This window comes from Corythoichthys intestinalis, chromosome 8, assembly GCF_030265065.1.
Source record: "Corythoichthys intestinalis isolate RoL2023-P3 chromosome 8, ASM3026506v1, whole genome shotgun sequence".
NCBI classification, from domain to species: Eukaryota; Metazoa; Chordata; class Actinopteri; order Syngnathiformes; family Syngnathidae; genus Corythoichthys; species Corythoichthys intestinalis.
The window spans coordinates 17,068,679-17,087,583 of NC_080402.1; the positions used below are offsets into that span (position 1 = coordinate 17,068,679).

An 18,905-nucleotide genomic window follows, 5' to 3' on the forward strand; every position below is an offset into this window, starting at 1 on the left:
CTCTGGATTAAAGGAATATCTAAGCATTTGGAACCAAGAAGTCCGGGCAAAATCTGGCCTCCTGACTGAAATACGCCTTTCTGCGCATTAGCGCACACGAAACCGCGCTAAGGTGGGAAGCAAGGCAAGGTGAATTTATTTGCATAGCACAATTCAATTAAGGTAATTCAAAGTGCTTTGAATGCCAGTAAAACACATAAACAATAAACACTAATAAAAAAACTATACACAAAAGTCACAGAAAATCATTTTTATTATTGAGTACTTCAAGAGGCTACCAATGACACGTGTTTGCACAGTTAAATGTTTGTGGGGAAAAAATGGAGGGAAATGGTTTACATAAAACAATATATTTTAAGGCTTTGCAATGATTTATTTATTTAATAAAGCATTTACTTAAACTACCCTCAAATCTTGGCAATTTCTCATGCCTCTTGTTCTCCCGATTTGGTGTCAGCGGGAAGAACGGATTTTAAAGTTTGAATTTTTCTGTGTTTTTCCATGCGTTACTCTTAAGGTAATTCGCCCAAAATGGCTTTATCAAACCCGAATTTGCTAACTTCCTGATTAATTTCAAGCAATTGTATTTAGACTTATGAACTCAGTTTTACTCATGCATGTACAGTATCAGTATCAGAATGGATTGGGAGTTGTGTTGTGGACTAATCATGGATGTTTGGATCAATTTTAGTCTCTAGGCGAACAGTCATTTGGATGATGTTCAAAGAGGTGAAAAGAATGATGCATAACTCATCCTGAGGCTTGGCCACCACATTAGATGACTGTGTCCACCACACTATCGTATTCATCCTCATCCTGGTCTGTTTTGTCGTTGGTGACATTGGCGTAGATTGGAGAGTGTTCGGAGAATGCCACCCGCTCCTTCAGTTGATCCCTGCTGCTGTCTTCATTCGTGTTTGGCTGACGACATTTTTATTCAGTCTCATTATTCATTGTTATTTTAAAAATACATTTTCTGGTTTTGAAATGATTTAGCATTTTTCTCCCAACATTTTTCAGAGAAATTGAGATTTGTAAGCAGTAACCCATTTAATATTATTTCTTGATATATGGCGGAAAACACTCATGTGAGTTGAAGTTCTGCTTTGAGACCCCCAATTTGGCCAAATTTCAACATTGTCCTATGTGCGTGTGTGATACATCTTTGGAAAGCTTAAAATCTCAATTTTCTGGGGAAAGAAAAAATTTGAACAGGAGTGCATTAAATTTTTTTTTTAAAAAGTAGCAAAACCCTAACTGGAGGTGAGAGAATAAGAGAACATAATTAAAGACGCTATGATTTTAACTAGCTATTATCGCGTACTTACCTCTTTTCGTTCCGAAAACTCCACGTAGCATGTATCACCGAGTGTCAAGACACAGCTCTGAATGGCCACAGGTGGATTTTGGGGGGGATTTTATGGGTGAAACATGGTAATATCACAAGGGTCGCGATGCAGAAATCGCAGACATCAAGGAGTGGTCGAGGTTTTCTTTTGCATACAGTGGGGCAAATAAGTATTTAGTCAACCACTAATTGTGCAAGTTCTCTCACTTGAAAATATTAGAGAGGCCTGTAATTTTCAACATAGGTAAACGTCAACCATGAGAGACAGAATGCGGGAAAAAAAACTGAAAATCCTTTGTTTGATTTTTAAAGAATTTATTTGCAAATCACGGTGGAATTTAAGTATTTGGTCAATACCAAAAGTTTATCTCAATACTTTGTTATGTACCTTTTGTTGGCAATAACGGAGGCCAAACGTTTTCTGTGACTCTTCACAAGCTTTTCACACACTGTTGCTGGTATTTTGGCCCATTCCTCCATGCAGATCTCCTCTATAGCAGTGATGTTTTGGGGCTGTCGTTGGGCAACACGGACCTTCAACTCCCTCCACAGATTTTCTATGGGGTTGAGATCTGGAGACTGGCTAGGCCACTCCAGGACCTTGAAATGCTTCTTACGCAGCCACTCCTTTGTTGGCCTGGCTGTGTGTTTGGGATCATTGTCATGCTGAAAGACCCAGCCACATCTCATCTTCAATGCCCTTGATGATGGAAGGAGATTTTCACTCAAAATCGATACATGGCCCCATTCATTCTTTCCTTTACACAGATCAGTCGTCCTGGTCCCTTTGCAGAAAAACAGCCCCAAAGCATGATGTTTCCACCCCCATGCTTCACAGTGGGTATGGTGTTCTTCGGATGCAATTCAGTATTCTTTCTCCTCCAAACACGAGAACATGTGTTTCTACCAAAAAGTTCTATTTTGGTTTCATCTGACCATAACACATTCTCCCAGTCCTCTTCTGGATCATCTAAATGCTCTCTAGCAAACCGCAGACGGGCCTGGATGTGTAATTTCTTCAGCAGGGGGACATGTCTGGCAGTGCAGGATTTGAGTCCCTGGCTGCGCATTGTGTTACTGATAGGAGCCTTTGTTACTGTGGTCCCAGCTCTCTGTAGGTCATTTACTGGGTCCCCCCATGTGGTTCTGGGATTTTTGCTCACCGTTCTTGTGAACTTACTCATTTTGACGCCACGGGGTGAGATCTTGCATGGAGCCCTAGATCGAGGGAGATTATCAGTGGTCTTGTATGTCTTCCATTTTCTAATAATTGCTCCCACAGTTGATTTCTTTACACCAAGCGTTTTACCTATTGCAGATTCAATCTTCCCAGCCTGGTGCAGGTCTACAGTTTTGTCTGTGGTGTCCTTCGACAGATCTTTGGTCTTGGCCATCGTGGAGTTTGGAGTGTTGACAGACTGAGGTTGAGGTGTCTTTTATACTGATAATTAGTTAAAACAGGAGCCATTAATACAGGTACCGAGTGGAGCCTCGTTAGTCCTCGTTAGAAGAAGTTAGACCTCTTTGACAGCCAGAAATCTTGCTTGTTTGTAGGTGACCAAATACTTATTTTCCACTCTAATTTGGAAATAAATTCTTTAAAAATCAAATAATGTGATTTTCTGTTTTTTTTCCACATTCTGTCTCTCATGGTTGAGGTTTACCCATGTTGACAATTACAGGCCTCTCTAATCTTTTCAAGTAGGAGAACTTGCACAATTGGTGATTGACTAAATACTTATTTGTCCCACTGTATATTTACCCTTTAAAAAAAAAAAATCCCCAATTTTTCTTTGTTTGGATCGATTATTTACCATCTAAAATATTTGGGAAAATAAGACAGAAACGAAAAAAAATACAATAAAGCGATATTTACGAGGTAGATATCAGTGACTTTTTTTACAGACGCCATTTTTTTCATTGTGACATAATTTGTTGTGAGTGAATAATTTTTTTAAGTCGTTTTTTTTTTTTTTTAAACGAAATATGAGACATCAATGAATGATTCTAAGATAAAAACGACAGACATTTTGAATAATAAATATAATTAATTCCCTTCGTTTTATGGCTGGGTTGAAACGAAAGTGGTTGCGCGACGTCTGTAAATGGGGGTTTTCAGGGTAAAACGGACAAATTAAAAATAGTTCGGGGCTTAATGCGCCATGAATCTGCTATGGCATCATATAGACATATTGTTTTATCAAACACAACAGTTCTTTTGGCTAAAAATACAGCAGTTTCTTTTAAAGAGGGGTGCAAGAGTAGAAACTGCTTTTTCAGCCTTGTCTGTGTTTTCCGCCATATACTTATTTGTAATATTTGTGGTATTTATTTATTTTTTAGCATTTTAATGATGTTATCATTTATAGTTTGACAAATTCGATTTTTAAAAAAAACCTGGCTTAACATCTAATATATTTATCATTCACAATGTTTTTTGTTTGTAATATTTTGAATTTTAAACTAGGAAGTTTTTGAAAAGTTATGACAATTGAAGGATTTTTATTCTGTGATTATTATTTTTTTTTACAAGCATTTCCATTCATTCTTGAACTGAATGAAATTCAGCTTTAGTTTAACAATTCTGAAATTTTTGAATTGTTTAGATATTTCAGCAACAGCAAAACCTTTTGGGGAAATAGCCATTTTAAAAACAAAGATTTTAAATTGGCCAAATGTATAAAATGTTTAGCGCTGTTGATATAGATATTAAAACAATGAATTTTTCATAAATTTGTTGCCTCACCTGAAATTTGGAGTGCATCCTGCCTTTTGATCTAGTCTTTTTCCTGAAAGTCGAGGACAAAGAAAATGAAATCAATATACATTCCCGACCTATTTTCATGGTGATCCATCCAAAAATAATGGAGGAGTTGTATATTTATTGGGAACCATGGATAGAAAGACATGTAGTTCTTATAAGATCATTGTTAGTATGAGTTATAATAATTTGATATTAAAACCCCTCTTAATGTTTGTAAATTTGTAAAAATTTTAACCAAAAAATTAACTAGTAGCTCACCATTGATGTTGATGTCGCAGGGCGGTGAAGTCACATTGCCACGCTGCCGTACTGTCACTTTTTAACTACGTAAGGTAGTGATTTAAATACGCCACAAGGTGTCAATGGCGAGTTTTAAATTAATTAGAGATCAAGCCAATGAGTGCGTTTTATTAGCCTGGTACACCAGACTCACCGCTGTTCCAGCGAGAGAGTCTGGCAAACAATGCGCGGAATTTCCAGGACGGAGCAAGCCACAGAAAACAGACAGCAGAGTGGACCAATCAGCGACAGGCAGACGTGACGTTGGTAAAGAGACAACTCTTGCTCGGCGCGAGCAGAGAACGGTTTGTTAAAAGTTTATTTAACATGGCTAGCGCGAGACAGACTGTTGTCAATGACTTGTGTCGATGTGATTTTGGTAATTCAAAACTGATTTTACCGTGGATTGGAACATATTCTCGGCTCTCCTGTTCGCCATCTGTGTTGTTGTGGAGACGACTTCCGACACGGAACAGTGACGTTGCTCGTTAAGAACACGTCACGCAAATTAACAAATCTGATTGGACGGATGATTTCGTACTGGCTCGAGAGGCTTTTAAGGAGGTGGGTCCCAGACTATTCTCACAGTGTTTGAAAAATACAGGGAGAACAGTCTGGCTGTGCCAGGCAAGCGTTTTATCCCTTGACTGACTGAGTTTTCTTTTTCATCCCCAATGCAGGCGCCTTATGTTCAATTGTGTGTTGTGACGGTAAGACACCTGATAATTGCTCCTAGCATCATAATTTGTATATTGTGACTAAATATTGTCATCCAGTGTATTTGTTGAGATAAACAAGTTGCTAAAATGTTGAAATAGAGTTTGACCAAAGTCTGAATAAGTTTTATGTGTATTTTGCATATCTACAGTGGGGAGAAAAAGTATTTGAGTGTTAAGTGTATCAAATACTTGTTCTCCCCACTGTATTTTGCATTGTTTGCATTGTTATTTAACTGTGTGAGAATAGGGCCTCATTAATACAGATTGAAGCACATTTTTATTGACTGATATGAATATTATTTTTGTTGTATTTTCACTATATGATACTTATGTTCAATTGTGTGTTGTGAAGGAGGAGTTACCGAACCTTATGCCAATAAATGGCGCGGTCCGAGCTATGAATCTGAATGCCTGAATCCCTCCACTTGCCTTTCTCTCGACCTGACACCCCATCACCACTAAGTTTAATGCATTTATTCATTTTCCATGTCGCTTATTCACCGGGAAGCAAGCTTTGGGAGCAACATCTGATTAAGTCTGATAAATCCAAGAACACCGGCAGGATGATGATCGACCTGGACAGAGCTTTTATGTGACAAAAACAAGGTAAGACCTCATTAGACGCCATAACACGTCTCAGTCGAGGCAAACCGCTTCAACATTTCCGTGTTCTGTGATGTACGGGGTATCTGGAAAAAATAAACTGCTGTGTTTCACTGTATACCCTAATCATATGTAAAGCACACAACAGCTGTGGATGCTAACTATCTCCATAATACTAATATTGGAATAAGTTGGATCAGGAGAGTGCTGTCACTAGCGAACTTGACACATTAACGCTACTCGTCACATCCTGTCTTTCCTGTTCATTTTGCTTTCCTCCCCATCATGTTCCATGCGGGTTCAAATTGGAAGGGAAGAACCGATGACATTTTTATCTAGTTTAAAGAGTGACATTGTGGAAGTCTGGCAGCGTACCCATGTGACGTCACCGCCCTGTGACGTCAACAACAACGGCGACCTACTAGTTCAAATAATTTTTACAAATTTCATTAAAAGAAAACATTAAGAGGGGTTTTAATATCAAATTATTATAACTCATACTAACATTTATCTTTTAAGAACTGCATGTTTTTCAATCCGTGGTGCCGTTTGTAAGTCTGCAATTAATCAGCCCTGACACACATACAAAAAATAATAATAATAATAATCGGGCTCCAAGGATTGGCGTGTATTCATCCCTGGAATATACCTGCTAACTTTCACTGTGATCCGTCAACTCTTTCAAAGATTGTTGGAGGAGTTGCAATTTTAGTTAGTGTCCTCACCAACAACAAAAACAAGAACAAAGCAAGCAAGTTTTTGAAAGCCTCTTCGCGCCATCTAAAAATTAGTCACAAAAGGAACCAACCAGAACAGCAGGACGGTGACTATAAGCAGGATGAGCAGGATGCCGACTGTGGAGTAACGTACAGCTACCGCTGTGAGAGCACCCTGTGACCATGACCTAAAATTTTCTGCTCTGAGAAGGAGTGTGGCCCTCCGGCTTCCCCTGACGTTTCGGGCCTCACAGTGATATGCACCTTCGTTGTGTAGTTGGAAGTTGATAATGTTAAACACAGCCCCCGTAGAATTGGGAGACTCCTCGTGGTCCTTGAACCAAAAATAGCTAGCGGGAGGGTTAGCATCACTGGTACACGTCAATCTGACCGAAGAACCCATGCTGATGTTAGAACACGGTCTCGCTGAGATGCTTGGTATCCGAGGAACATCTGTTGGGGAATACGTTTGACTTACTAATATAACATAGATATATACATATACCATATTTTTCAGACTATGTCACAATTTTTTCCTTGTGTAGGTGCGATTTATACTCTGAAACAATTAATGTTACAAATTATTAACACCTCATTATATCATTTCACTTATTATTTTCACACTACACCATAGAAGGGCGCTCAAGGGCTGTGTTTCAACATTGGGGGTAACATAAAAACAAAACAAAAAAACAACTGAGAAGGGTTGCACAAAATGGCACCTAAAAGAAAATCATATTCTGCAGATTAAAAGATGCAAGTCGTGAAATATGCAGCCAAAACCGGTAATCGAGCAGCAGAAAGAAAGTTTGGAGTTAGCGAGAAACTTGTGCGGGGCTGGTGAAATGCTGTGGTTAATCTTACTTTAATGAAGAAAAAAAAAAAAGCTAATCGTGGGCTAAAAGCTAGGCGGCCAAAGCTCGAGGAAGGAGTTCGCACATGGGAGCTTGAACAACGTGCTGCACAGAGGCTTATCAACAGTGCAGTTGCATCTCGGCGCACAGGTATACCGAACACTTATTTAGCCTATTGTTCTCGATTCTATTTAGATTTTAAATTGCCTTTCAAGATGACATATCTGTTCTTGGTGTTGGATTTTATCAAATAAATTTCCCTCAAAAATGTGACATATTTAGGGATGGGAATTGATAGGATTTTTATGATTCCGATTCCATTATCGATATTGTTTAACGCTTCGATTCTTCATCGATTCTCTTATTGATTCTAATTTGGGGAGAAAGAAGAACAAACGTTTTGTTTGGCATCAAGTTTGTTTAATCAGAAGTCACAACCTTACAAACTCACAACGAGGTCAAAAGAGGCCCAAAGCCTCAATATTAACTGTGGCAATAAGTGGCAAATGCACAAGAATGTGTAACATTTTACTGAAACATTTTTCTAATAGAAATACAAAATATTGGTATATATTGGCATCTAGGTCATTGTTCTGCCGTTGGCAATATGTGTTAAACTTGCAGGGGTCCCCAAACTTTTTCCTGTGAGGGCCACATAACTTTTCCCTTCTCTGATGAGGGGCCGGGGTCAGTTTGTAACAGAAAAAGTGTGACGATTGCAGGAGTGCCTAAATGTAAAAAATTATTGTTTTTCAGAAAGCCACAATCAAATAACCCTCTCTGGATTCTTCACGGAACAAAAGTAAATAAAAATTGAAAATAAAATAAAATAAAAATGATAATATCATATAATAATCATAAATAATAATAACACTATTAATCAAATAGATAACCAAATAACCGTCTCTGAGTTCTTCACAGAAAAAGGCCTGAAAATAAATAACACGATTGAGAGAAAAAAAAATTCTAAATGCTCTACGGTATTGCTCAGGGGGCCGGACCCAATGTCGGGCGGGCCGTATCTGGCCCGCTGGCCATAGTGTGGGGACCCCTGTTAAAGTGAATTATTGACCAGTATATTGAAATGCATGCATTTTAGTCTTTATGGCGCGTTCACGCTCAAGTGGGGGCGCCCTTGCACTTCCTCACGCGAAGAAGAACGCGCTCACATGAAAAAGAAGAAATGCCGCAGCCAAGCAAGTGAGCGAGTTAGTGAGGGAGGGAAACAGTGCTACGACCCTATGTTCTTTGTTAATGTTTGTAAAATATCTAGAGAGGCAATGCCGGTATGTGTCATCTTTTGTGTTGTTGTGTGTTTCCACTCGCGATCGGACACTTAAATCCAGTTGTGTAGTGGTTTGAACGATGTGCTAATGCTAGCAAACGCATGCTAACCGTTTTGTTATTACTGTATTAGCAACTAATCATCGCTGATTTACGTTGACGCAAACCTGTTTGTTATTGGGGACGAAATTGATTTGTTTCATTTTTATTTTTAGTTTCACTCTTCAAGTGATGGTTGAATAAAGTCAACAAATTATACCAACGTCTTCTGTATCGTCATTTCGGAGTTTAGCTGGCTGTATAGCCAGGACTAAGCCTTAGCGTCTCGGTGAGGACAGTGCAGTCTATTCCCTCCCGATGCAGTTATCTCCACCTTCCCTCCCGATGCAGTTATCTCCACCTTACAATGACTGCATGTCGTTTTGTTTTAAGTTTTCCTCGTGAAGTGAAGACACACTTTCGAGCATTTGAACCTATGTGCTGTCATTGTTAAGTTTACGGCTCCAATAACCGTGCTAAACCATCGTAACCTTTCATTTTCACCCTCTTTCCTGGTGAAGTGTAGCCAAACTTTGGAGCGGGTGGTTCTTGGCGCCATGCTAGTTTGATCCATCTGGACAACAAGACACTCACGAAGCAATATGCATCTTTAGGAATCGTTAAAGGGATCGTTAAGGCTTTTTCATTGTGATGTCGAGGCCTCGAAACACTAGGAACTGGTTCGGAATTGGAATCGGATTTCGATTCCCATCCCTACTTATATTCCAGTGCAATTTATGTTTTTTCCCTCTTCATTGAACATTTTTTGGCTGTTGCGACTAATATTCTTATACTTTTTTTTAATGTCATTTATACGCCATGCACATACAAAACACACTTATAATCTTGAGTATAGATGCGTGAAATGATTCATATTAATGACATCTGCATATGGCATCAGCTTTGATTGGATTAAATAGTAGCAGCACTATGCACGACCACTTCCTGGACATATGGGCACTTATTGTTACGTTTTTCTCCACTTTCAAAAATAAAATATTCTGTGTCTTTCTAATTTATTAAACACGATTCTTTATACTCGGATGCACATCATCTTGTCTCTTCTTTTAAACATTATAACAACAACCACAAGTTGAAAGACATAAAATATATATATTCATTTTTTAATTTGTGTTTTCCATGATTATTTTATCGATTCAAATGTTTTAACATTTCAATTTGGGTGGCTCAGTGCCTGTCTACTGAGCATGTGACATAGCCTCATAGTGCTTGTAACGGTGTGGATATTAAATAAATCAAGATTTTAATGTATTCATTTTAATTACGTTTAAAGAACAACAAATTGAAAATTAAAAGATTAATTTTTTTCTTCTTCTCAGGTTTGGACATTCACTTCACCAGTTTTGCCCTCCATACTAGTTTTGGTACTGTAGCTTACCCTTCATATTTATTGTGGTACTCACATTGGACGTCTACGACCACCTGTGAAGAGATGACGTTTCCATATTTATTATGGGCCTTGCAGTAGTAGCTTCCAGCATCTTCAGTGCTTATGGAGTTAAAAACGTAAAATCTTTCTGAACCCTGAAGCATAGTTTGGTCCTTGTACCAGGTGTAGCTAGCAGCTGGGTTAGCATCACTGCTGCAGATAAGATTCACTGGCTGTCCCTCCTCGGTGACATTTGAAGGAATCACCCGATAATTAGAGAACTTTGGAGCATCTGAAGAACACAATATTGGCGTCATCGGGGAGTTGTTCATTGAAGTCCCAAACATGTTTGCTTAACCTCTATTGATCGCAGCAGATATGTTATTTCAACTTTGGTAGTTGTCAAAAGGCGCTCAATTTCAAATTCAGACTTGCATGCAAATTGTAAAAACCCATTAGGAAGAACAAAAGCCTAAGATTTCAAAATTAACTGTAGGACACTAAAGAGTACTCACATTTCACATCAATTACGACGGATTGCGACATCTTCTCCCCCAGATCATTCTCCACGGCACAAAAATACTCAGCTGAATCCGAAGACTGGATGGAGCTGAAGACCAGCTTTTCTCCATAACCCATGACCTCACAGTCAGACGTTCTGCATTTCTTGTACCAGCGGTGTCTCGATGATGTTGGAGTGTCAGCTATACAGGTCAGAGTCAGTAGATGACCCTCCACGATCTCACTTTTATGACTCAAGAACACTCTGGGGGCTTTCAGAGCATCTGAAAGAGTTGGGTAGAAGATATGGTTGCATGTCAGTCATTAGAGAGTCACTAAGTCATAACTTAGAGTCACTACACTAAGGTCCAGAAAAAACAAACATGTTTTATTCGCTTGACTTAAGACGTACATGGTCGTAATGTGCCACTCCAGTCCTGCAACAATCTTAAGATGGGTCACTGCCCTCGGTTCCAAAAAAGCGGACAGCAATGCCCGAAATGACTAATATTTAAATAGGATTTTTTTATGTTAAATACATCAACTACAATCAACATCAATTTTTTAAAAAAATCAACCTACTTTACTTAGCAAAACTTGATTTGATACGCAAATTCAATGCAACAATTAATGAACAAAGCCTTGAAAAAGAACTCACATAGTGGAAGAGACACACTTAATGGATATCCTTCAACAGCACAGGTAATGTGTTCTCCATGACGTAAAGTTATTTTCTGTTCTTTTTTCATCTTAGAACATTTAACATTTTGGCCTCCATTCCGCATCCAGCACCAAGATAAACGAGCTTCAGGACTGCAGCTCAAGTGACAAGAAAGCAAAGCGATCGTGGAAGAGCCTCGCTTTTCGGCCTTGATCACCTGCACCTGTGCAGCTAGAGGAAGGTACGGCAAACAGGTGAGTCCAAGAAATTCATGCCCTGCATTTTTAAAATCTGAATGTCAACTTGATCATTCTAAAACGTTCCCGTTTGTTTCCTCATACAATCACAAAATGAAGAATGCCAATGTTTGATGATGTCTCTGGCTCACAGGTTTATTATTGGTGGGGGAAAAAAAGATGGATTGTTGTATTCTTATTCCCTATTCAATTTTTTATGTGAAACCCTAAAGATTTTCATGCTGTGTTTCACTGTTACCTGTGACTGTCAATGTTGTTCCAGGTAAATCGCTTCCCCATTCGGAGAATTTGAAGCGATACTCTGCAGAATCATTCTCTGTCACGTTTTCGATTTGTAGATGTGCTTGTGAGCTTTTATCAAAACTGCAATACCGGTGGTCCAAGTGGAGGTGCCAACCCTCTAAGAGAACTTCCCAAGTGTTGCCATTGTCTGGGCGGAACCAGGATTTTTCCCGTACCGTCTTGTGGTGGCTGTAAGTGCAAGCAATGTCCACATCGGAGCCTTTGAGGGCGCAGATACTTTTGTAGAGATAAACCACCTTGTCACATGAGGTGCCCCAACCTGAAAGATGAAACAAGCACTTTAGCATAAGCATTAGTGAAGAGCTGCAAACTAGTGTGGTCGGAGTCAACAACTTACACACTGGAGGAGACAAATGCTGTTCGTGTCCTCTTAAAGCACAGGAGTAGCTAGCGTAATCTGGTTCTGGGATCATTACGAAGTTTGAGTCTTTTTTTTTTCCCCCATTCTCATACCAGATGTACGAAGGAGAGTCCAAATGGCACTCACTGTGACACCTCATACCAAACACAACCATTTTTATACTGAGATCTGAAATTGCATGGAGCACAAATTTATGTAGTATCAAAACATATTTATGTAGTATCAAAACACATTTATTGCAATGTACTTTTATTGCCCATTTCCACCAAGGTGAAGATGCATTGCTTCCCGTTGTAGGTTTTTTTTGTTTATGCTTTATTTTAAATATTTGACGATCTGATTGTCATAATGGATCTACCCATTCTTTGTAAGCTACAACTTGTTGTGCCTAACCCAGCTGAACCTGACCTGAAATAGTCCCCAGCCAATCACAGTGCACATGTATACTTCATGCATAGTCATATCTATGGAAACTTTCATTCCCATGGTTGTGAAATTTGGAGGAAACCACCATTCTGCCACATTTTATTTTTGTAAAATCAATTTGAAAAAACATTTTTTTTTGTGTAAGACAACATGATTATTATTACTCTTTTTTTTTTTTTTTTTTTTTTTTTTTTTTTTTTTTTTTTTTTTTTTTATGAAAAAGAATATGGTTGAAAAAGAAACATATCAATGATATAGCTAAAACTTATCCAGGGTTGTACATTTCTTTGATTGAAAAGATCAAACTTCTTATGCAAGAAATTTATTTTTTATTTTATTTTTTCATTCATTAATTTATTTTTCTTCCCCAAATTTGATTTATTATTTTATAATAAGTGATATTTTCCAATTCCATTTTATTCATGTGAACTATAACTCTAAAAAAAAAAAAAAAAAAAAAAGTAAACTTTAAACTTTTGCTGGAGGAAAACACGAGACTAAAACGAGTTCTGAATCTGAATAAAACTACAACACATTTTGATGGAAGCTTCAAAACTTTCGTTCTTGGTGGAAAGCTTCTTTTAAAAAGCATCAATACCAGTGACATTCAGAGTGACTCCAGACATGACAGTGTGTTCTCCTTTGGGAGCGTTAGTTATGAATTTGAACTTGTATTTGCCCTCGTCGCTCTTTCTCAGCTCTCTGATTGACAAAGTGCACGAGTTGCCTTGACAGTTTAGGTCTAGACGATCAGTGTACTGAGGGTCTATCGTCAGATCTTCAGGTCGATCATTGTAACTTTTGGTGAACCACAGTGTCTTTTCAACCGTTATGATGTGGCCGTCGTGCGTTTGTGGGTACCAGAAGGAGCAGTTGAAGATCACGGTGGTTCCTGTCAAACCGCAGATGGTTTCCTGACTGTATTTCCCTCCCCATTCACTTGCCTCCCAACTCTGGGACACTGAAACACATTTCCAACATTAAATGCAAATTTGCTCATACCTTGGATTTGTTTTAGTTGTTGTTTTTTTTCACCTGCATACTGCAAATTGTAAAGAAGAACCATTTCTTATTTTGTTTTAGATCAAAATAATGGTAACTTTCGAGAATAATAATGACTTTTTAACATAGATAATACAACACACATAAAATAAAGAAGATTTTTTTTTTTCTTTTTTAAATATGACTTAATTCTGAAGCATTTTGTCAGATATTTTTTCGATTAACCCTTTGTTCCCTCACTGAACTCATTACTTGCCAATGATGGCACAAGATGTTTTAAAAAATGTTATTTGTGATTAATAGTGCTGTATTTTATTCATCATTTGTCAACATTAAAATTATTGGGGGCCATAACTACAGTGTATCTCTGTTTTTATTCATTTTGAGTTTGTTTTTATTATTTATATTTTTTTATCCCTCCAAAAACTATATTAAAAAATATACGTGGACATCACATTTTGAGTCATTTGCCAAATATTAATAATGCTGCCTACATGACCTTAAAATGTGACGTTCACAAGTGCCCTCAAAAGAGTGGCGTACGCTATCAGCAATCGAGCGTAGGCTTGCACATCTGTTAGACCAGTGCTTCTCAATTATTTTCTGTTACACCCCTCCAAGGAACACGTAAATGTTTCGCTCCCCCCCAAACTCTGCCGCCACTGTAAATAGTATCATTTGTCTGTAATATTACTATTATAAGTACGCCTCTGCCTCACATTGTATCCTTTTTTTTCTATTAGAGAAAATAACAGATCAACTTATAAAGTATAACTTTATTAACATTGTTTCGTTTGTAACAGAAAAGACTTAACACGCATCTATTTGCCTGAAATTTTTTTTTTTTTTTTTAAGTCACATCCAAACAGTAAAAAATACACTCAAGGTACATTTTTGACCATTTGATACTGAAAAATAAAATCAGTAAATAATAACAAATTCAAATTGATTAGAAACATTAATTCATGAGGACAATATGCCCCCCAAAAATGACCGAAAAAACAAAACTGAATAGAAAAAGAAGAAAAAAAAAAAGTGTTTTTGGACAGAAGGACAATTTTTATTTTTGCTGCTCGCTGCTCCCAGTATCACCTCCAGTTTGCAATGATGTGGGGTTATATTGCACTGAGCATGCTAACAGTGCTCACTGGTTTACTTATATAACACTGACAAAGCGGGACGATTGTTGGCAATATTCGGCACGTTTTCGCTGAAAAACAACCAAGCGACTTATCAGTGAGATTGGGGTCTAATGTCTTTAAGTGGCGTCCTAATTGATTTGGCTGTCCGCTATAATCATTTTTAGAGACGGTAAACAGTGGTCTTTCATCGTCTACCACTGTATTAAATGTCAAAGGCAAACGGCCCGAAAAAAACGCATTCTCGGCAGCCGAGGGAGAACCGTAGGTGAGGGCGGTCGTCGTGACGATCCCAAGCTGAAAATGGCACTTCTCGGGTGGACACGCGAGAACCGGAGAAGACAGTGGGTTGCTGCGTGAGTCCGGCCAGAAAACGGATTTCGAAAACGGCGCACAGCTCTCCAGATCTTCATTCATGAGTCTCTTCCGTGTGCTCTTGCTTACTTAAAAAATACTGCGCGCACTTTGAAGATGAGAGCGCCACTGCCACCCACTGAGTGGATGTGCAAGTACACTTTATTCTAGTACGGCAAAAAAAAAAAAAAAAAGCATGTTCCCCGAGGTCACACGCACAATCCCTGGTATCGCTCTGCGCCCCCCTGGGGGGGCGCGCCCCACTATTTGAGAAGTACTGTGTTAGACGAAGGTCTGCCCTGCTGTTGGATAAAAGCCAACTGACTTCAATAATGGCCAATCAAAGTTGCTCCTTTCATTCCTTTTAAAATACATTATTTTTTGGACTATAAGTCGCAGTTTTTTTTTCATAGTTTGGCTGGGGGTGGGACTTATACTCAGGAGCGACTTATGCGTGAAATTATTAACACATTATGATATTATTTCAAATGTTATTTTGGGGTTTTGGAGTGACACTGATGGTTTGGTAAACTTGTTAGCATGTTCTTTATGCTATAGTTATCTGAATAACTCTTAATAGCTATGGCCACGTTCGCGTTCTGCCTTTGGCAATGTGTGTTCAATTGTGTTATTCACTTTTTTATATTGAAATGCATGCTTTTAGTTTGTGGCGCTTTCACGCCCACGTGGGGGCGCACTCGCACTTGTGTACGCGAAGAAGAGCGCTCACACGCCAGAAGAAGACGGACAGCTCTGCAGCTCTGAGTGAGTGGGCGAGTTAGCGAGAGAGAAGCTGCGAACCTACGTTCATTGTTTATGCTTGTAAAATATATCTACAGAGGCAGCGTCTGTGTATATCATCTTTTCTGTTGTTGTAGTGTGTTTTCCACCCGCGATCGGACACTTAGAGCCAGTTGTGTGGTTGTTTGAACGATGTGCTAATGCTAGCGAATGCATGCTAACCGTTTGTGTCAGCACCTAATTATCATTTATTTACGTTGATGCGAACCTGTTTGTTATCGAGGACGAAATTGATTCATCAAATTATACACACGTCCAACATCGTCATTTGGGAGTTTAGCTCGCTGTATAGCCAGGACCAAGCCGTAGCGTCCTGGTGAGGACAGTATATTCGCATTTCGTTGTTCATGCATCATGTAACTTAATACTGTACACTTATTCAGCATGTTGTTCTACATTGTATTTTTATATTAAATTGCCTTTCAAGATGACATATCTGTTCTATTTGTTGGATTTTTTAAGTAAATTTCCCCCAGAAATGCGACTTATACTCCGATGCGACTTGCAGTCCGAAAAATACGTTAGGCGTACTCGAGACTCAACATGATTAATCTCACATTTGTGTCTTAAGCCCATTTAAAACTAGCGGCAACCCATTCATTGTGTATGTAGGAGGAGACTTCTCGGTGAAAGTGAGCGCGGCGGCGGCAGTCGTTTTAGATGGAGCGGAAAGTCTTCAGTGAATTTTTGACGAGGGACGGGGCCCAAATAAAGATTTTTCTATTTTAACAGCACCACTGGGCTCACATCAACAACGCATCCAATAGCACAGGGGCAGGCGTACTTATATCTATGCTATCAGGCTGTTTCGGCGGACGGATATTCGGAAATCACGGCTGACGAAACCTTGATAAATGCGTTTTTATAAAGTTTCGCGAGCTCTACGACACTCAAAAAATGACTCATACCGCCCTTTACTAAGCTAAATGGTACTTCGGTGTGGATTTGTGTGGAAATGTAGTTCACGAAGAACAGAAAAAAACTATTCGCCTTGTCACCAAAACTCGTTAAATTCTTTACACGGCTATTATAATGCCCCCTACTCCATGAAATAGGAAAAAGTCGCTGTTTTCTTGTGCAACAATAAAAAAGAATCGCTTTAGTGCTTAGGACCATTGTTAATATGCGTGCCGCTTTTCACTTCATGACTACGTCAGGCTACGAGGCTCCTCCCGTTTTGCTCTTGGCGTGGACCGCTCTTCATACTGGGCTGAAACTAGAGTGAAAAGGCCTTTAAAGTGGGCACTTAGAGACCTGCCCACTCTCAAATAAAAATATTTAAAGAATAAAATATTTTATTTTACCATCCCACCCTGATATTGCCTGACAAAGCCACCTAAATCATTATTAATATTTTTTAACTGTGTCTTTAAAAAATAATCACGCCTAATTATATTTGTTTGTTAATCCTATACATTAAAGTGGAAGGAGAAAGAGAGAGAAAAAAAAAACATTCTAATAGACCTCAAAACGTCTTCACGAAAATGTATATGAAGTTCGTCCTCTTTCCCCTTTACTGATATTAGTCCCACTTTGAACAAGATTAATACTTGAACTGATATGAGTCTGACAAATGCTTTTAACCACACATAATTTTTGCAGAATGTTAAAATCTGTGAGTTTTCATCTTAAGCACACTGACATGACATGCTGGCAGTTAGATCTGACTGTTATGAATATTAAGAAACAATGCAAATGTTGTGTAAATATCTTTACCTAAAACTATGTTTGTTTTGACCAAAAACTAACCTGGAAGCAAGTCAAAGTCTATTAAATATCTTGTATAGTACTGTATCTGTTGACAAATGTGTTTTAATCGAGATCTGACACGGATTACATTTTTTTTTGTAAACAATTTTAGATTTTACCTACAACTTCTCACACAGGCCACTCGCTGAGATTGTTTTACAGTGATTCTTTTGGCAGATGTTATTTGTGGAGAAAATGTGCAAAATAGGCACAGAAACAAAAACCTTGGTAGAGGTGTCGCACGCACACTCTGTCAATTTATCTTACAATGATTAGAATCATGGAGGGGATGTTTGCTGTGACAGGATGTTAAGAAGACTAAAACATCTTCATATATATATATATATATATATATATATACAAAAAAAATCATAATAATATATATACAGTATATATATATATATACAGTATATATATATATATATATATATACATATACAGTATATATATATATATATATACTGTATATATATTATTATGATTTTTTTTGTATATATATATATATATATATATATATATGAAGATGTTTTAGTCTTCTTAACATCCTGTCACAGCAAACATCCTCTCCATAATCTTCTTAACATCCTGTCACAGCAAACATCCTCTCCATGATTCTAATCATACATATATATATATATATATATATATATGCAGTATTAAAAAGAAAAAAGAATCTGAAAGCGTTAAACAGGACACTACTAAATGTGAATTTGTGCCTAACTCTAACCCAAAATGTAGGTGAAATCGTACCTTGCAAACCAAAGACCAAGATGACAAATATGACAAAGTCCTTCTGCGCGGTCCAGCTCATTCTGTATTTGCTGCCTATTTTGACCTTTACGTATACCCCTTATGGCTGTCACTGTCTCAAGCAAAGCAAAAGCTGGCCCTCTTCCTGTTTTTTACATTGTCATGTATGAACACGCTTTGCAGTGTGGAAAAAAAAAACTGCTGAAATAAGATTTTTTTTTTTTTTTTTTTAAACTACTTCTCATTTCTACTCTCTTCACACCAGGGGTGAAAGTGGTTAGAATTTCTTGCCGGAACTCCCCGACGTGAAGGTCGCCACGAGCAAGAAATTTTATTTATTTATTTGTTGTTGTTTTTTTTTGTTTCTGTTTTTTTTTTTTTTGGGTGGGATGTCAAATCTACTGAAATGCAAAAAAAAAAAAAAAAAAAAACAGTTTTGATTTTGATCAGTTATATCTATAACACACACAAAAACTGATTTTCATTCAAAATTGTATTTTTTCAATGATTTGCAAAATAAAAGTTAACAAAAACAGCTATAACTCCACCCTCCATCTCCTAATTTTTATTTTCCCTCATTTCCTCACATACTAAATGCCAAATCT

The 18,905-nt window shown here is 38.0% G+C and overlaps 1 protein-coding gene across 2 annotated transcripts; it reads right to left on the bottom strand.

The window, feature by feature from the left end:
- Positions 1-265: 265 nt before the first annotated feature.
- LOC130920604 (sialoadhesin-like) lies at positions 266-18,438 on the bottom strand. 2 transcript variants are annotated; one of them, XM_057843937.1, is made up of 10 exons: positions 18,301-18,438; positions 13,104-13,466; positions 12,056-12,247; positions 11,654-11,977; positions 11,156-11,389; positions 10,512-10,781; positions 10,031-10,288; positions 6,522-6,882; positions 4,095-4,137; positions 266-921 (listed from the first exon to the last, which is right to left on the bottom strand). In XM_057843937.1, exons 1-10 carry the CDS (start codon positions 18,359-18,361, stop codon positions 775-777), a joined length of 2,253 nt encoding a protein of 750 aa, XP_057699920.1. In that variant the 5' UTR covers positions 18,362-18,438; the 3' UTR covers positions 266-774. The 2 variants fall into 2 exon arrangements, with proteins under 2 accessions (XP_057699920.1, XP_057699921.1); XM_057843938.1 differs by lacking the exon at positions 13,104-13,466 and having other exon boundaries at positions 18,301-18,409.
- Positions 18,439-18,905: the final 467 nt, after the last annotated feature.

Excerpts from the sequence above, each read along its gene's own strand:
- LOC130920604 (XM_057843937.1), bottom strand. The coding sequence starts at position 18,361 with ATGAGCTGGACCGCGCAGAAGGACTTTGTCATATTTGTCATCTTGGTC. Across the intron at positions 11,390-11,653 it reads AACAACATTGACAGTCACAG|CTGCACAGGTGCAGGTGATC; the intron begins GTAACAGTGAAA and ends ACCTTCCTCTAG. Across the intron at positions 4,138-6,521 it reads GTCACCGTCCTGCTGTTCTG|GAAAAAGACTAGATCAAAAG; the intron begins GTTGGTTCCTTT and ends CTCGACTTTCAG.